This window comes from Protopterus annectens, chromosome 1.part0 (genome assembly GCF_019279795.1).
Source record: "Protopterus annectens isolate FY-2018-M chromosome 1.part0, PAN1.0, whole genome shotgun sequence".
In the NCBI taxonomy this organism is placed as follows: domain Eukaryota; kingdom Metazoa; phylum Chordata; order Ceratodontiformes; family Protopteridae; genus Protopterus; species Protopterus annectens.
In genome coordinates, this window is record NC_056725.1 from 1,061,615,790 (window position 1) to 1,061,634,100 (window position 18,311).

An 18,311-nucleotide genomic window follows, 5' to 3' on the forward strand; every position below is an offset into this window, starting at 1 on the left:
CACCATTTCCCTAATGTCTGTTGGACTGGCAGTTCTTGAGGTGCTCTCTTTACCTCAAGAATTGCCAGGATGTCCAGTTGACTTCTGCGCCTCAGTGTGTGTGAGCCAGCCACTATTGGGTCTAGACTCATTTGGTCTCATCTCAGCCTGTAGGGGTTCACTAAATGCTGTAAGGACTGAAGGTGTTTCCTTACCTAGATGACTAGTTCCTAGCTGCCTCAATATGGAACAGTCAGTTTTCTGCAAATGAGCCTTTTCTGAGTCTTTAAGAATCACAGTCACATATAAAGCTCCTCAGTTGTTACATTAATTGGCTGCATGCTGAACACTCTGTCTTACAAGGAACTGTTTCCTCCTCAGACAAGATCCTTCCTTTACAGAATGTGCTGAAGTCTCTGCCTTACTAGGCCTGAAAGCCATGTGACTCATAGTAGCAAATGTTTACATGGTTCTGAATATCTGTTTTTACATGAGAGCTTTGCATTGAACCTTAAACATTTAGTGGTCTCATTTGATAGATTATATGACATGGCATGTAAAGGTATTCAAGGGTTGCAAATTTCACTTGAAAGGAGGAATGTGCATACCAAGAGTGATTCTGGGCAAACCGTTTCTGGTTCTCTTTCAGGCCTCTACCCTGGGAAGCTTTTTTTTTTTTTTTTTTTAAGGACAGGTAGATCAAAGCATATGGTCATATTTTTTTAGACACCGACAGCACCATAGAGTAGGATAAAGGCCCGATTACTTAACAAATTATGTGAGTTTGATTAGTAGCTTGGAGAGTGTAATTGTTCGCTGGGGAAGTTGTGAATTGAGCAGCTAATGGTAGCTTGCCTATTTGAGAAGGGATAGCTCTTGTAGTCCAATTGGCCAGCTGTCCCTTGCAAGCAGAAGATTGTTGCCAACTGAGGACATGGGCTTGGCATTCTCAATCTAATGGTTGTAGTTCTCTCTCCATTTTTGTGGGAACATGCTTGCGCAAACATAAGTATAGGGCTCCCTAGTGGTGACATGGGTGTTCATATCAGCTGTAAGAGGATAGAGTTGGAGCTAAAAATTAGAACTCTTCCGAACACCTGAGCTAATGGGGGCTTCTGGTTTAGCCCTGCAGCCCAGGAGCAATGGCAAAATTGGGGCCTGAAGCAGAGAGAGAATTAATCACAACACTGTACTTTTTATGCGAGTCTCTTGTACTGTTAATCTGAATGGTCTGAGGGGGTGTGGCTGCTGAAGACTGGTGGTCCTCTGGTTGCCCTGGAAGCAAGCAGTCTTTATGCCTTCCTGGATATTATCTTCCTGCAGTAGGCTGTCACTTGTTTTGCTAGGCATTTTACCATCAGTAGGGGACAACTGGCTAAAACTTATATAAGCAGGAGTGGGTGATCATTAGGTGAGGAGTCAGAAAGCATGTAGCAAAAAAAAAAAATTGAGTTCTTCTAACATGCGGTATTAATATTCCCATTGTGGACTCCCAAGATGGCTGCACATACTTATGTAACAGCTTAATTTCGGCTTTCCCAGTGTGAAATGAGACAGTGAACTTGTCTTTTTGGGCAAATTTCAGTAATTGGTTAGTAAGTGGATTGCCTTGATGCCAGCAAAAAAAAAAAAAAAAAAAATAGCGATTCAAAAAGAATCTATCACATTGACTGGGAAGAATTTTGCATCTGTTCAGCAAAAAGCAGTGCAAGTTCCAGCTCTGGTGCAAGACATGACTTCAGTAATCTAGAGGAAAAAATAAGTCTAATGTATTTCTCAAGATTTTTTTACTGAAAGTGATAACTAATACCAAAATTATTACTTCCGTGCGATATGGCAGTACATTTGGTTGCTGAATTAATAATGTTAAACTTGCCATTGCAGACATAATACTCTGTAAGTTGTTTAACTTAAGTTTACCTGCTGGCTTTCTTCCTGATGAGTGATGCACAGTAGTAGTGATGTCTCTCTGTAAGGGTGGTCTTACAACGATCACGGCTAATTACAGACATAGCTGTCTTATATGTAACGTAATATAACTGACCTCATAAACTAAGATATCAATAACCTTTTTAGACTTGACCCCTAACAGTTAGATTTTATGAAGGGTAACATGTTTATTTAATCTGGTAAATTTCTTCAAAATGGTTATGTTCATAAGTTCATAGGTAGGTACTAGGCTATTGGCCCTAGGGCCTATATAAGCCTAGCCAAAGGTACCCTGGCTTTCGCCACCCAAGAAAATTATTTTCCTGTGCCACTGTCGAGCAGAGCCACAGAAGTGATCCCCGGGGTGAATTTTCCATCTCCCATCCAATCGTCAAGATTTTTCTTTAACAGTGCTAATGAGGAGCTTTTTTTTATATAGATAGGTAGTTTGTTCCAGAGTATGGGAAGTCTCTGGGACAGGAATCTGTCCCTCCAGCATGTTCTGTTTATTGTGGTGACGAGGTTTAGGTCCCTAGAGCGTGTAGCTTGTAGGGATTGGGATTTCTTTAAGTGGAGTATGTCTAAAAGCTCTGGGTTTGACATAGCTTTGTGTGTTCGGCAGAGATCGCCTCTGAGTAGGCGATAAGCAACGGAGTAAAGCTGCAGTTTTTTGAGACTGTCTGCATAGGGCATCTCTTTGAGGCCAGTAATCCTCTTTGTGAGGTATTTCTGTGGCCTTTCCAGTTGTTGTAGATGTCTTGTGAGGTACATACCAAAAGGAGCATTGTACTCTATAATGCGTCTGAGTGACGAGTAGAGGGGAACAATGACCTCTTTTTTCCCTGGATGAGAAACCTTTTGTGATGAGGTGTGCCACATAGGATTTCCTGACTACTGTTGCGATGTGATTATCAAAGGAGAGACTGCTGTCCACCTGTGTCCCAAGGTCTCTTATCACACTTTTGGTGTTCAGTAGACTACCGCCTATGTGGTAGTTCATGGGTACTGAGTTTTTACCAAAAAGAATGACAGTGTACTTTTTGGCATTGAGCTTGAGGCCATGGCTTTGACACCAGGCATCTGTCTCAGCAAGGCCCTTTTGTAGGATGTCCACATCTTTTGGAGTTTTGATTATGGCTCCTAGTTTGCAGTCATCTGCGAACCCGTTAATAAAGACCTTCTTTGTTGGCCTGTACTTCAGAGAAGTAGATACCAAACAGGAGAGGACCCAGGACTGAACCCTGTGGTACTCCACTTGTCACTGGTCTGAAGCTGGATTTGGAGTCTGCTACTTTCACAGTGTGGGTTCTGTCAGTAAGCCACTTGGCAACCCATCTTGTGACATAGGGATTTATACCTAGTCTAGTGAGTTTATCTATGATTCCAGAGTGGGGGATGGTGTCAAAAGCCTTGGCGAGATCTAGATAGGCTGTGTGAACCACCTTACCCTCATCTACGGCTTTGGTGACTGCTTCAAATTAGTCTATCAGGTTTAGGAAACATGATCTGCCTTTTACAAACCCGAAGTGGGTGGGGTCCTGAGTTTGGAGATTACCAATGTCATTGTTTATAAGTTCCATGATGATATGCTCCATAGCCTTGCAGACCAGGCTCGTTAGGCTAATGGGGCGGTAGTTTCCGGGGTCTGTGGTGGCTCCCCCTTTGTGGAGTGGGATAACTGTTGCTGTGCACGATTCAGTGGGCCCATAGCCTGAGGTGAGGCTATGATTGAACATGGTACTTGGGTAGGGTGCCAGTTCGTTCTGTAGTTCATGTAGAACACAGCCTGAGATGTCGTCAGGTCCCATGGATGCTGTATTCTTGGCTTTGGATAGTGTCTTTTTACCTGTGCAGCCATGATTACAGGAACTTTGCATTCTTCTGGTATAGAGATGGGCCCTTTAGGGGATGACAGAGGGGTAAAGTTAGCACTGAACCTATCTGCCAGGATGTTGGCAATATCCGTTGGTTCTGTATATTTAGTGCCATTGTGCTGTAACTCAGAGCAGATCTGAGTGTTGCCATTGAGATTCTTGACATAGCTATAGAATGCTTTGTGGTTGTCTTCAGAGTCAGTGACTATTTTTTTTCATAACTAGCTTTGGTGGATTTTATGAGGGATCTCAGCTTCTTACTGAAGCTGACCAGGGAGTTTTTCCAATCATGGGATTTTACTCTTTTTTACAACAGTTTCTTTCTTCTGTTGTAGAGTTTGTTTATGGTAGGGGACCACCAGATTGGCTTCTTTTTTTTTGGAGGATAGCATCTTGGTTCTGTTAGGGATTGCACGATCCATGCACTCATGTAAGTGCTTATAAAGTGCATTTGTGTATGATTCAGCAGTCATACCTCTATTGTCCATCAGCATGGGTGTCGTGAAGTTTGCCACTTCTGTCTTAAGAAGCGTGAAGTTGGCTTTGGAGAAATTTTTTACTGTGGTTTCCCTAATGGGGGAGGGATGTGGATGTCTAGGGTGATTAGCTTATGGTCGGATCTGACCAACGAGGAATTGACCTCTGGTGTGGAGTACCGGTTGCCCATGTTGGTAATAACCAGATCTAGGATATTGCTGCCCCTGGTGGGGGTGTGGCTAAGTTGATCCATGGCATTGGAATTTATGAAGTCCAGAAAACGTTGAGCACAAGAGTTGGTACAAGAGTAGTTTTCCCAGTTAATGGTAGGGTAGTTGAAATTGCCCATTATTAGGGTGTTAGTTTGTACCCTAATATTTTCCAGTGTATTAAGAAATGAGGAGTGGGAATCTTGGGGCATGGTGGGGGATCTGTAGCAAGCTACAATTTGGATTGCGGTCTTGCCCAGAGTTAGTTGCACTTGGATAATCTCGGATGCATTATGCTGAGCAACTAGCCTGGAGGTGTGAATATCCTTAATGAATATGGACACGCCTCCGCCTTTAGTGTTTCGGTCCAGGTTAGGTGGCCAAAAGGTGTGGTATGAATTATAGCTTGGTAATGCAGGGGTACTCTCTGGAGCCTTGAACCAGGTCTTTGTCACTGCACAGATGTCGATGTTCTCCATTTTAAGGAGTGCCTCGAGAGAGTGCATTTTGAGGTTTAGACTTCTAGCATTGAGTAGCAATACCTTCTGATTCTTCTTGCCTGTGCCTGTTAGGGTGGTGAATTTGTCTTTTGAACCTTGCCTAAAAAAGGCACTATAGGTGTAGGTTGTAGATGGTGGCAATTCACTACATGGTGTGCATTGTGACCTGGCTAAAGCCTTTTATACAATTTCCCATGCTGGCTTCATACAAGAGCTAAATGCTTTAAAATCAACCCATATGTGGTAAGATTGATAGCAAACTGATGGAAAGATGAATACCACACAGTGAGGGTTGTAAATGACTCCTCAGAAAGTATGAAAGTGATCAGGAGTTGTACTCGGAACTCAGAGTTGGGACCTCTTCTTTTTTGGTATTTACTCGTTGGATCTCCAAGCATTGAACAAAGACCTCATGCTAACAAAATTCCCCAATGATTGCAAACTGGGGGCTAAGTCACTCTGTGACACCCAAACCCTCCAGAATGAGCTCTACTTCGGAAACTCTTGTACTAAAAATGGACTCTAAGTACTAAAAAGTGTAGTATCACTTTTGGTAGACAACCCCCTTCCTTCATTATACTGTATAGACAACACACCTCTACAAAATGAAAATGTTGTTAAGGGACATGGGTACTTGGGTTAGTAGCTCCCTGTGTTGACTATCCACATAACAGCAGTTGTCAGGAAATCCTTTTAATTAGCCCAGCTAATTGCCAAAAGAGTATCATCAAGGCCACTCCATTATACTCATTCATCAGGCCAGATATCGAGTACAGTGCCCACTCTGGGATGTATCTCGCTAAACATGTCAGATAGATTGAAAGACCCTAAAGGTTCCTAAACAAAAATGTTATGTTACAGGCCTAAAGTCCGTGAGCTATCGAGAGACCTGAAGTTCTATCCCTTTATTCAGTTTCACATAGATTTTTGGTGAGAAATGTCTGTCTGACTTAACTTGCCATTAGAGATCTGATTGTCCTGAACCCCCCCCCCCAGTCCAAAATCTCTATCAGTACTAGAACCAGTGACCTAAATCTTCACTAGCAGATAAATGAAACATGGTGAATGGATAGATTGTAATCCAGCAACTGCCAAACCTCTGGAATAAATGTTACCTGCATTTTAAGCAGTGCAACTCACTGTCTTTCTAGAAACAAACTATATAACTGGATGAGTATCCAAAAATTTACTCCATGATTGACTGGTATGGTCCTTTAGAGAAAGAAGGTGCTGCTTCATAGGAAGGTACTGACAAGGCGAGAATGGTCATGAAACTCGTTGGCCTTGGAATACCTATGAATCTTTAAATCGTATGAGGGCAAATCTGCTGTTAATGAAACATTTTTTCATGAGGCCTCCATTGAAAAATGGACTGATCTAGTGGTCAACCTGTTGTTTAAAGGCGATAAACTGACCAAAACCTAAAAACGCGGACTTTCTTACATAATATAGAACTTGTAACCTCACCTGGCATGTCTGTTTTTCCTATATTTTACACTCACAGCTGATAAAGAACACTTATTTCACCCATTTAAATTTCAACTACTTTTTTAGTTAAGCAATATATCCTTATTAATGGACAGCCTAATCCCCTCCTCCCCCACCGCAGAGGTCCTCTGTCTCGCTTCTAGATTCTTGAATTTCTTCACGTTTGTGATGCTATGTACTCCTTAAGAAGACTGTTCCATGAATTCATCAGTAGTTCTAAGCTCTGTTGTTTCATCACACTGTCATATACACCTACATTTCATTCGTCAGTTAGTATCTTGTTACTTTCATGCAGTTCTTCAGTTAGATGGTGCTGTCTTATTCTCTGTTAATTTCTGCTGAGGTATTTAAATGTTTCCATCACATCACCCTTGCTCCTTATTTCTAAACATTAGAAATATTGTTACTCTATATGCTTGGCATTATTGGCCAGCACCAGGCTGCCAGGAGGTGTATTTGGGCCCAAATCAGCACATAGCTCTCAAAGAGCTTGCAGATACTGGGGTGAGGGAGGCAGCTTAGGCTGTCTGCAATAGCAGCATTCAGATTCTGTCGAGCTCCGTGTATCACTTGGTTTGGAAGTTAGGCTTGTGTAGAAGCATGTATGCACCTCCTGAAGGTAGCCGTTGTGGAGCTCACAAGGTTGCTTTAGGGTGGTAGGGGTTAGGCACACTCCCCAACAGTAGTATGATGCTGCACCAGCATCCTCCAACTCCACACTGACCGCAGACTTGGGTCGGGTTAAGCCAGGGGAGGCTGTGGCAAGAGGAGAGGCGCAGGTGGCAGCTGATGGTTAGCTGAGGGGAGGTGAAGAAGAAGAAAAAAGGATAATGGTAAAATTATAGTAACTAACAAGTATGTAGTGAAAGACTACTTCATTATTACAGTAACCAGTCTTTTCTATTTGTAGATAATTCATTTATCGAAGAATAACTCCCTAAGTGCATAGTAAAAATAGAGCTGTTCTCTTTACTGTACAGCAGTTAGTTGAAAAAATCAAGAATCTGCTTTGATACAAGTGTAAGGTGTTTCACACGGTGTTACTTAATTTCAGCATAAAATAATTTGTAGGACAGTTTGAAAGCTTTTGTAGTGGAATCCAACATATTAAACCCCATCTAAAGAGGGTGCTAAAATTGCTGGATAACAGATGTTGCAAAAAAGGAGTCCATATGTTTAAATTTGTTTGACTTCAAGAGAAAATATTTTCAGCTAAATGTAAATTTTGTCATCTGTAATTTTGATGTCATTATTTTTGTATTGTAGGTATCCTGGGTATTTGAATTTTCAGTTATTGGTAATCATCAACATTTGCTTTTATTTTACTCCCTTTCATTTGTCATTTGTAATTTTGATGCAATTATTTTTGTGTTGTAGGTATCGCGGTTAATTGAATTTTGTTTGTTTACATAGGTTATTATCCTTTTCTGCATCTCCTGTGTGTCAGTAGGCAGCGGTGCTGTAAGTAAGCAGAAGTGCATCTCTGGTTGTTTTGATCACTAATGCAGTCTGAATCACTTTTTAATATAGGTAATCCACTTGGACCTTTGGATGGAGTCCCAGTTGCATTTAAGGACAATTTTAGTACAGCAGGCATTCCGACAACTTGCGCTTCAAATATGCTGAAAGGTAAGATACCATTATTTTACTGTGGATCTCTCTCTCTTATTTATTTATTTTTTAAGTAGAATTACCACCTGATATATATATATATATATATATATATATATATATATATATATATATATATATAAAAAATGTCTACTTTGTTTTGTCGAATCTCATTTCACTGAATTTCATTCCCCCCGCCACATCACTGAAAACACAAATTAGTGAAAACTCATTTCACTGAACTTAGTATGTATGGCACTGTGTAGAGTACTATGTAAGGCAAGTAAAAGGTATATGCCCTTTTCCCCACTGTAGTGTGATCCTGGAGTTAGTATATATAGCTGAGGGGCAAAGCCCCCCCACATTGGGCGGTGTGGGTGGCATAGCCCCCCACCTTGTTTTTTTATATTGTATTTTACCAAAAACTTCAGAACGATACATTTTAATCAATAGACATGCATAGTTGCTACACCAGTGACTAACGCTCTCCAGACGACAATATATACTCAAACTAAGTGGGGGACTACAACACCCACACCCCAACACTCCCCAATCATATATACTAACTCCAGGATTGCACTACAGTGGGGAAAAGGGCATATACCTTTTACTTGCCTTACAGTACTCTCCACAGTGCCATATATACTAACTGCAGTTCAGTGAAATGAGATTCAGTGAAATTAGTTTTCATTAATTTGAGTTTTCAGTGAAGTGGTTGGGGTCAAATGAAATTCAGTGAAATGAGATTCAATGAAACAAAGTAGACCAATACATACATACATATATGTATATAATATAGACCCGAGGAGTATGTATGTCTGCGTGTGTATATATATATATATCTATATATGTGCATATATATATATATATATATATATATATATATATATATATATATATAGACCCGAGGAGTATGTTTGCATGTGTGTATCTATATAAAATATAGACCTGAGGTGTGTGTGTGTGTGTGTGTGTGTGTGTGTGTGTGTGTGTGTGTAGCTATATATATAGCTATATATATATATATATATATATTTACCCAAGGAGAAAAGCTGCAGAAGTATCGCACATTTTTACAATAAAAATAAGAGTAAAATTTAAACATAATATGAAACATAATAAAGTCAACAGAGATATCTGTACATAGAGTAGCTTAAATAATTGACAGGCATAGAGAATATCACACATGAAGTATATACAAATAGATAAACCATTCAATCAAAAATGTTTTTTTTTTTTTTTTAAATACATTTTATATATATATATATATATATATATATATATATATATAATGTAAATATGAATGTATATGTTATGAAATCAGTGTGGAGCAATTTTAGAAGATATGTCAGTTGAGGTAGGTAATACTAGTAAAACTGTTATACATTTTTGCTATGGCAATTGTCAAACATGTTATTTATTTTGCATTATGTACTTCATGTCCCAATTTTTATGTGGGACAGACTGGGAGACATTTAAAAGATAGAATTTATGACCACTTATATGCAATTAGGAGGAAGGATGAAAATAATGCCTTGTATTGACATGTTAGGGATAGTAAAAGTTGCACTACATTTAAATTTGCCTTATTAGAGGTAGTTAATATATCCAGTAGAGGTGGTAATATTAAGCCAATTTTTAGTGACAAGGAGGTTAGGTGGCAGATTTTATTGAATACCACTATGCCTCCTGGTATTAACGAATATATCTCAATAAAGCTTGTGTTGCAAGCTAGGACATGATGCATTTAGTAATATGAAAGCTATGTTTATTTTTATTGACATTTAACCTTTTAAAATAGCATAGGTGTGTATTGTATATTCCTTAATATTCAAGGCATTCACCAGTTGTTATTTTAGAGTGTTTTTATTGTAATTTGTTTTTATGAATGTGTATGTTTATATAGTGTTTTACATTTTCTTTGTATAGTAGATTGGCAGGATCTATGTTAGGTAATACTTGTTTTGAAATCTTGTAGTTTCAGGAACTTTTAATTAGTTTTGAAGACGTGTATAGTGATTAGTGGGTTAAATTATTTAAACAATATTTGGTTAACAGATGAGGTTCTGATGAAGTCTATTAGATGAAAGCGCTTAACCTGATGTAGTTTTAATAAAATAATTTTGTTTTATATTACTGCTGCTTCACATTTCTAGTGATTTCATGGTGGTCTCCTACGTTTGAATATTAATAAGGATAGGTGCAGCATACAGATGACAGGGTAGAAGAAGGGACTGAACGAGGGAAGGTTTGGAAGAAGGTGACAGAAATTTCTGGCTGCGATGGAGAAGTCAGAGTTTCTGGTGGGTATTTTTTATAAATTGTTGGATATGATTGTCGAATTTTAGTTAATCATCAATAATTACTCCAGGTTGTTTGGTATGAGGTTCGGGTTTTATGATGTTGAGAGGTGATTGAGAAAGAGGGTTTGTGCTTAAGCAAGTGTTAGGGAAGAAGAGAAGGAGTTTAGTTTTTTTGGATTTAGTAGTAATTGGTTATCAGAGAGCCAGGTTTCGACAGCGGTGAAGGTTTGTTGAGTGAAAGCTAGGACTTCAGGGATGTAGTGGACATAGGTGGTAAGGGCGGAGTCATCGGCATATTGTAAGTGTAGAAAGGTTAGTAGCAGAGTGAAGTTTGTTAGTGAATATGTTGAACAGAAGGGGGCCTAGAACTTATCCTTGGGTAACTCCAGTATTTACAGGGAGGAATCAAGAGAGGACAGTTTGCCAGCGGTTAGATTGCTGCCTGCTGGAGAGGCAGCTAGAGAACAAGTTGATGGAGGAGGAAGAGAGATGTAGAACAGAAAGTTTTTTAAGGAGTTTAGAGTGAGAGACAGTATCAAAAGCCTTTTAAAGATCAAGGAATAGACCGGAGACAAGCAAGTTATTGTCACGGACTTCAGCTGTTTGAGTAAAAGAGAATAGTGCAGTGGCTGTGCTATGGTGGGATCTAAAGCCATGTTAGGTAGAAGTAAGGAGATTGTTGTCAAGAAGGAGTTTGATTGACTGAGCATGGATGCACTTTTCTAAAATTTTAGAAAGAGGGGACAGGATAGCAATAGGTCTAAAGTTAGAGGGATTAGTAGAGTTGCTGCTTTTGTAAAGACAGATTGTATAATTTTCCCACATTTAGTGTTAACAAACCGGTTAGGAGTTCTAAGATTTTTTTCCCCTTTTGTATAAGTTGGGAACAGCTGTTTTTCGTTCATTTTAGTTTTCTCTCACCAGTTCCTGTATCTAATTATTTCCGAGTTATTTTTCATGTGATTATATGGTATTGTTGTTTGAAGTATGGCTGTAGCAATGACACTGACTTTGTAGTGTAAAGTAATAGCTACTCAGCATGAAGTTGTTTAAATAATTACATCACACCTCCTACTTGTTTATTTCCAGACATGGATGCAAGTCATGTTACTAATTTACAGCCATGTTATATATTTTCAAGCTGAAAGTAAAATCTAGTAATTATGAATTGTTCATGTATCACATCTCATCAGTGGTTATAAGAAGAACCAAGACAATTTCACTTGTCAGATTCTTGTCTAGTGTTTGAGTTTTTTGATCCTAGTTCTGTTACTAAAGATTTTAGAAGAGGTTAGGCTTATGTGTTTTGGGGAATCAATATCACTTTTTCTTACTGAATTTATTTTTTGTAGGGAAACTGTACATTTTACTGATTTATAAGTGAAAATGTACTGCATTATTAATTCTTAGCTCCATTCCAAGTTGAATACACTGTTTAGATGTAGTTAGGGATATGGGAATAAACTTATTACATTTAGGGTTCTGGGAGTAAATGTCTCTGATTTAAACATTAAAACATATTCTATTTTATTTACTTAATCCCTGAAACTTAATAAGGTCTTATTAAATAATTTTGAGTCTTGTAAAATGAGTCTTGTAAAATAAAGAATATCCAGATAACTGCTGAAAAATAGCTACTTTTCATCTGTTTTACAGTAGCCCAGGGAATGTAGGCTTGTTCTGAAAAAACACACAGTACAGTTTCGGTGGATTACTTTGGAAAAAAAAGTACAATAAGGAGCTCATAACTTTAAGTATAGTTCTGGTGTTGCTATTATTAAGAAATCAGATAAATTAATCTTAGCAAATCAGAATATGATTAAGAGGGTTGATGCTTTCTTTTAGAAGTTGTATTAACTACTCTGAAAATGTCTTAACATTTTATATTAACTAGTTTAAAGAATTGTGCTTTTATTAAATATGCATACTTCTGTCTATTAGCAAACAGAGTTTTTGATTTCTGGCATAAATACATTAACAGTCTTTCCCAATGTTGACTCCATTCTAATTTGAGTCTGCAATATGATCCAGGATGGTTGATTAGATGTGAACAAATGAAGGGAAAGTGAAGAAAAGCTTCCCAGAAAAACTAATATAATTAATGGAATGTTTTTTGGTCTGCTGAAACTATACAGGATCTAAATAAACACAAAAAATGCTGCTGCTGCTTCTACCACACAGAAGTCTTTGTCTCACATTGATTTGTTAAAGTCAACCACATTTACAGAGACTATATCATAAGCATATCTACTGATTTATAAATGCTTCTATGATCATTCATCCATAAGCATGTTAGAAAATGTTGAGTTTTTGTTTAAATCTCCCTTGTAGCACTAAAGTTGAACCTTTTAGTATCCAGAAGTTTGTAATTGTATTAAAGTGAATGATTAATTATACAAAATGAGTAATGATTTGATTAAGGCATACATACATTGGAAAGCTTTTAAAGTTACAATCAGGGGATACTTGTTCAGTAAAGATGTTTAAAAAAAAAGTTGAAAGGTGAACAAGCTTTAGAACATTTGAATAAAATTGATGGTCTTAATTCCAACTCAAGGAAGTGAGTGAAGTTAGAGGATATATGAACAAATGTAAATATGTCATTCAGTGAATACATCAGTAATTTTGGCTACTTATGTGGATTAAGCCTCTGCGTTTTAGTTTAGGTCGAATTTTAAATATGCTATCACTCTGTAATTTATTTGAAATATGTGTTGACAGTTAGTTATACTCTGAATTGAAATTAACATTATTGTATTGTGTTAAATGTTGTCAGGGTCTTTATGATGATAGAGGTGTAATTTTCAGATTACTGATCCTACAGACATTGCCAACATACTGGCTGACAGGTTCAGTGAGATATCTATACCAAGCGATTGCAGCCCCAAAAACACAGCATCCATGGGACCTGATGGTGTACTCAATGAGGAATTAAACCCACAGCTAGGACAGCTGTTTAATCAAAGTCTTACCTCTCTGCAACTGTGGTCCCACTTCCCCATTAGCCTGACCTTATCTGCAGCCATGGAGAGGATCATAATGGACCTCATAAATAAAGACATAGGAATTTGCAGACTTTGGATCAACCCAGTTTGGCTTTGTCAAAGGCAGATCATGCCTTTTAAACTTGGTTGACTTCTTGAAACAGTCACCAAAGCCATTAGGCAGTCCATACAGCCTACCTCGATCTGGCTAAGGGGTATCATTGAAAAACTCATCAGCTTAAATGTTAACCCATACATCACAAGATCAGACTCAAAACCTGTCACAAGTGGTGTCCGACAAAGTTTGCAGATGACTGCAAACTGGGCGCCATAGTAGAAAACACATCTGACACAGATATCCTTCAGAAGGGTCTCACAGAAATGCCAAAAATGCATAGTCATACCCTTTGGGCTAGCTACCAAATAGGTGGCAATCCACTGAGCACAGAAGAAGTTATCAGGGACCTGGGGACCCAGGTTGATAGTAGTCTGTCATTATTGCCCACCTTATCATGAAGGGATTCTCATCTAGATCAAGGGAGGTCATAGTCTCCTTTACTCATCACTCATCAGACCAATGATTGAGTACAATGCCCCATTTGGGATGTATCTGACCCGACACCTGCAGCAGCTGGAGAGGCCACAAAGTTCCTCACCAAAAGGATAAAATCTGTCCTATGCTGCCCGACTGAAAGAACTCCAGCTCTATTCGTGACCTTTGCCTAACATACAAGGCCATGTCAAACCCAGATTTGATGAATATGCTTCACCTCAAAAAATCTAGATCCATCAGAAATCTTGACCAATGGATGGGAGGATTACCTCAGTGTCACTGTAACCTATGACAGTATAGGCTTTTATTTTTAATATTGCATTACCACCCATTTCAGGAGAGCGTGATCTTTGTAAGCCCTCATTCATACTTGGTAAAATTATATCCGCAATAAATAAACCATGCATAATATACCAACTCCAACTGTTGCCCTACTTGCTTCTGTAAATCATTTGGATATGAAATTGCTAGGGTTTCACTCAAATGAAAGTAAGTCTGTTGTTGGCATAAATGACATATCGGTCTAGAGCTGTTATACGAGTTTAATCTTGACCTAATAATAAACATATCTTAATTGTGCTAATGGATACAGATGTTAAAATTCTGAGGTGTATTTTCATGCAAACTTTTTATCAAATTTAGTTGCTTACTTACAAGCATGTTTCATAAGAGTGCCAAACTACTCATAACAAACTTATAATGGAATCGGTCTTGATGTCACACTTCAGATGTTCAGACCCTTTGCATTAACCATACATGCTTCTAAGGGTTTTGACTAGTCAGCTTATCATATTTTATTTAAAGACAATTAACCTGACATCCCTGACCTTAATAAGACTGTAAGAACTGCATACAAATCACTCAGCAATACTATCAATCGATGGTATTAATCTTAACCAAATAATTATTAGAAACAGGACTAGACAGAGATGTCCATTGTTCCACTGTATTTCAGTCTGTATTTAGAATATGTTTTTGTTTAACTACTTTCTTACCATATGCCTTGGATCTTAGTCTGACAAACCATGTTGAAACCAATCTTGGATATTTTGAGTCCAGTTATTTTCTAGGCTGTTCACACCTGTTTGAGAATTGGAGTTTTTCGTCTATGTTAAGCAGCATTAATTACCCTGATTCTCATGTATGTATTTTGTCTGGAGAATCATTGATCTATCCTTAATCTCTCATTTCATGAAAAGGTGAAAGTGAAGTTGGTATATGTTCAACTGCATTGTTATTTAACCGGTCATGATATGTGGAATCCTTGTTTTCTGTGCTTGACACAGCACAGAAACTAAATTTATTATAGTAAAAAATGAAATATTGATTCCTAGAGATCAGTAGAATTATTCCATCTTGGTCTTACCTGACCCGTTGATGACATTTGACAAGGTGAATAATGGAATTTCTACTGAGTGCTTGGGATTGCACTGTGGCATATAACAGGTGAGGTTCTGTAGTAGTTTGCTTGATATTGCAGGAGAATGTCCGAATGTACTGCTTTCCCTCGTGTAGAAAGGAGTTAGATGAGGATGTTTTTTGGGTATATTGTAAGGATTCCCTGTGGATGCTTCCCAAAAGACACCAGAAATGGCTCACTAAGAGAAGATCCCATGACAGATATTGACTTGTTAGGTAAATTATATCTCTTGGCTTAGCTGCAGTTATCTAGGGATTCTAAAATGAGTTTGAGACTGTTTCTGGGGTCAGGGAAGTCTTTTCTGCCCTGCTTAACTTGCTACCACTTCAGTCTTCATCAATACAAGTAGTCTACAAACAAAGGATCAGGTGTCTCTTAGGACTCAACATTTATTCCTGAGAACGGTTTCAGAGCGGTCTTTAAACCATCCATTCACAAATTCATTTTCTTTGTAATGGAGAAAGAGATCTTTATACACTTGGTGTGCACCAACATCTTGGGTTCTAATTGATGGGGTTATATGAGCTGAGGAGAATAGACCTATTGTTTACATATTTTGCTGGAAATAAAGAGGTGTCTGCATTGGCTAACTAAACCCTATCCATCTAGAATGATAACTGCATTGTCTTTTGCCACTAGGTAGCCCATTGTGAAATGCTTTTAGTTAAGGCCACTGTTGCAGGGGTCTGGTTGTTTCCAGTGCTTATTGCAAAAATGAGTCCATTGCAAACATTTATGCCACAGCCACTTGGCCACTGGTTCACACACTTGCCAAACATGATTGCTTGTATTAGAGGAGTCTAGGAGCTAGACTTCCATTGGCACCTTATTGCTTCAAGACTCAGCTTTCTGAGCCTCTGTCTTTTTTTCTCCAGCCCTGTCCTTTAGATAGAATTGCAACTCAAACAAATGTAAACCTTTCTAATAGTTAACCTACTGAAGAACACCTGTGGAGTCGCATATAACAGATAATCAGTTGATTTGTGAGGAAGATTTCCACAGTGGATACTTGTTCTCTGTATTTTTCTCCTTAACCCTGATCCTGTATCACCTTGGCAAATGGGTTGCCCCATCTAATTCTACTAGCCCTTTATTTGTCTCGGCAGTCATGATTTTCAATCATTATTGAACCATTACATCCATCCTCTTGTGATGTCCTAATGCCTTGCAGTCGGCCGTCCTTCACTTTGCGTGCCTACAACTAGCCTCTGTGTTAGCCAGACCACTTAGTTTCTGCAGATGTTTTAAGTGTTTCAATGTTGCAGTCATCACCTGTGGGTTATCTCTGCTGTGGTAGCCCTTGGCCAGCCCGAATACCAGAGTCAATTTTTTTTGCGTCATTAGTCAGTCTTTCTTGTCGTGGAGCCCATAGCAAAAGCAGTTTGCACGAGTGCCGGTCAGTCGCTACCAGAGTTTGACTTTCACCTGGAAACGTCTAAAGCTATGTACCCCGTTGGGGACCCTTTTTTCTTGCACTAAAAGATGTCTGAAAAAATTAACAATCGTCTTGCCTGTGGAAAGCAGATCCCATAGTGAGACTTCCATTCTTACTCTGTCACTTGTTAAGGCCCAGACCACGACAGCCTCTGTTGCCGGTTCTGTGCCCTCTTTTTAATGCGAGAACCATTCGCTTTGGAGCTCTTCTTGTAGATAGTTATTTTCATGTTCTGTCTTTGCATTCCAATATGGCATCTGTCAGCCAACAATCTGTGGACATTCCGAAAAAACGCAGAGATAAAGATAGAGACAGACCACACAAGGCTAAGCCTTCCAACGACTCTACCACTAAGCAGGTCATCAGTTCTCCAGAATTCAGTGAAGCGCTTTCGCAACCCCTAATGCCCAATTTGATATCTACACAGGCCTCTACCAAGACCCTTTCAGAGTCCGGCATGCTGCAGAAATCTTCTTCATCATCTGAGCCTTTGGCAGTCTCCACCTCGTTTTGGTCCGGAGCCACGACTCAGGCACTGGCTTCCGAGGAGGCCTTTCGCACTACTGAATCTAGACAAAAAACATTGTCTTCTCATCTGACTACCATTTCTCTCAGACCAGCGGATTCTCTCAAGTGTAGAAGCCAGGCCATTCCTAGAAAATCTGCTTCTAGACACCATCTTGCTTCTGCTCCACCACCCCAAGCACAAATGCTTAAAATGGCGGAGGATCTCATTTCCCTTATCCCGGGTAGTCAGGCCACAACTTCTAAAAGGAAAAAGCACCCTTCTCCAGAAATGGGTCTATATCAGTTAAACAAAGCCCCTTTACGTGAATACCTAAACCTCAACCCTTATACCTCGAACCGGGAAAATCCCGAACGCACTAAACCGCGAAAAATAAAATATCTAACTATCATAGTCGGCCAACCCCACCACCCGCTACTTAGTACTTACCCAAACAAAATAAATAAACCACATACATACATTAACCATACCCTACAGACATACACTCAAACAAAATAAATAATCCACATATATACATTTAACAAAACCCTACTTCCAACACTACACTAAACCCCACATACACAACTATCTATGCACTATCCTTAATCCCTCCTAGCCCTAAGGTCCGTAACTAACGCACACTTCCCCTACAGACCTACACCCAAACAAAATAAATAACACGCATACATACAGTTAAAAAACCCTACATCTAACACTACACTAAATCTTGCATACATTACCTATCTAAGTACTTACCTTAACCCAAATCCTAATCCTAACCCTAAAGTCCTATCTATCGCACACTTACCTTACGGAGCTATACCGCAGACGGGCCAACCAAAACAAATCGACATTTCGAAATTTGTGGTTTTGGACGTTCGAGGTTTACGTACTTCACGCAATGCAGTTCGACGTATTCTCGTAAAGGGGTTTTCGCTCAACTGATATAGACCCTCCAGAAATTATAATAGAACAGGATTCTGAGGAATCTGACTATTCAAATTTTGAAGAGAAACAGCAACCTCTGACTGCTTATGAGGATTC

The 18,311-nt window shown here is 38.9% G+C and overlaps 1 protein-coding gene across 2 annotated transcripts in view; it reads left to right on the forward strand.

Moving 5' to 3' along the window:
• QRSL1 (glutaminyl-tRNA amidotransferase subunit QRSL1) overlaps nt 1–18,311 on the forward strand; it is a 679,774-nt gene that overhangs the window by 171,864 nt on the left and 489,599 nt on the right. For both annotated transcript variants that reach the window (XM_044064940.1, XM_044064949.1), the window contains one exon: nt 7,987–8,085. In XM_044064940.1, coding sequence (XP_043920875.1) covers nt 7,987–8,085 — 99 coding nt within the window. The remainder of the gene's footprint in view (nt 1–7,986; nt 8,086–18,311) is intronic.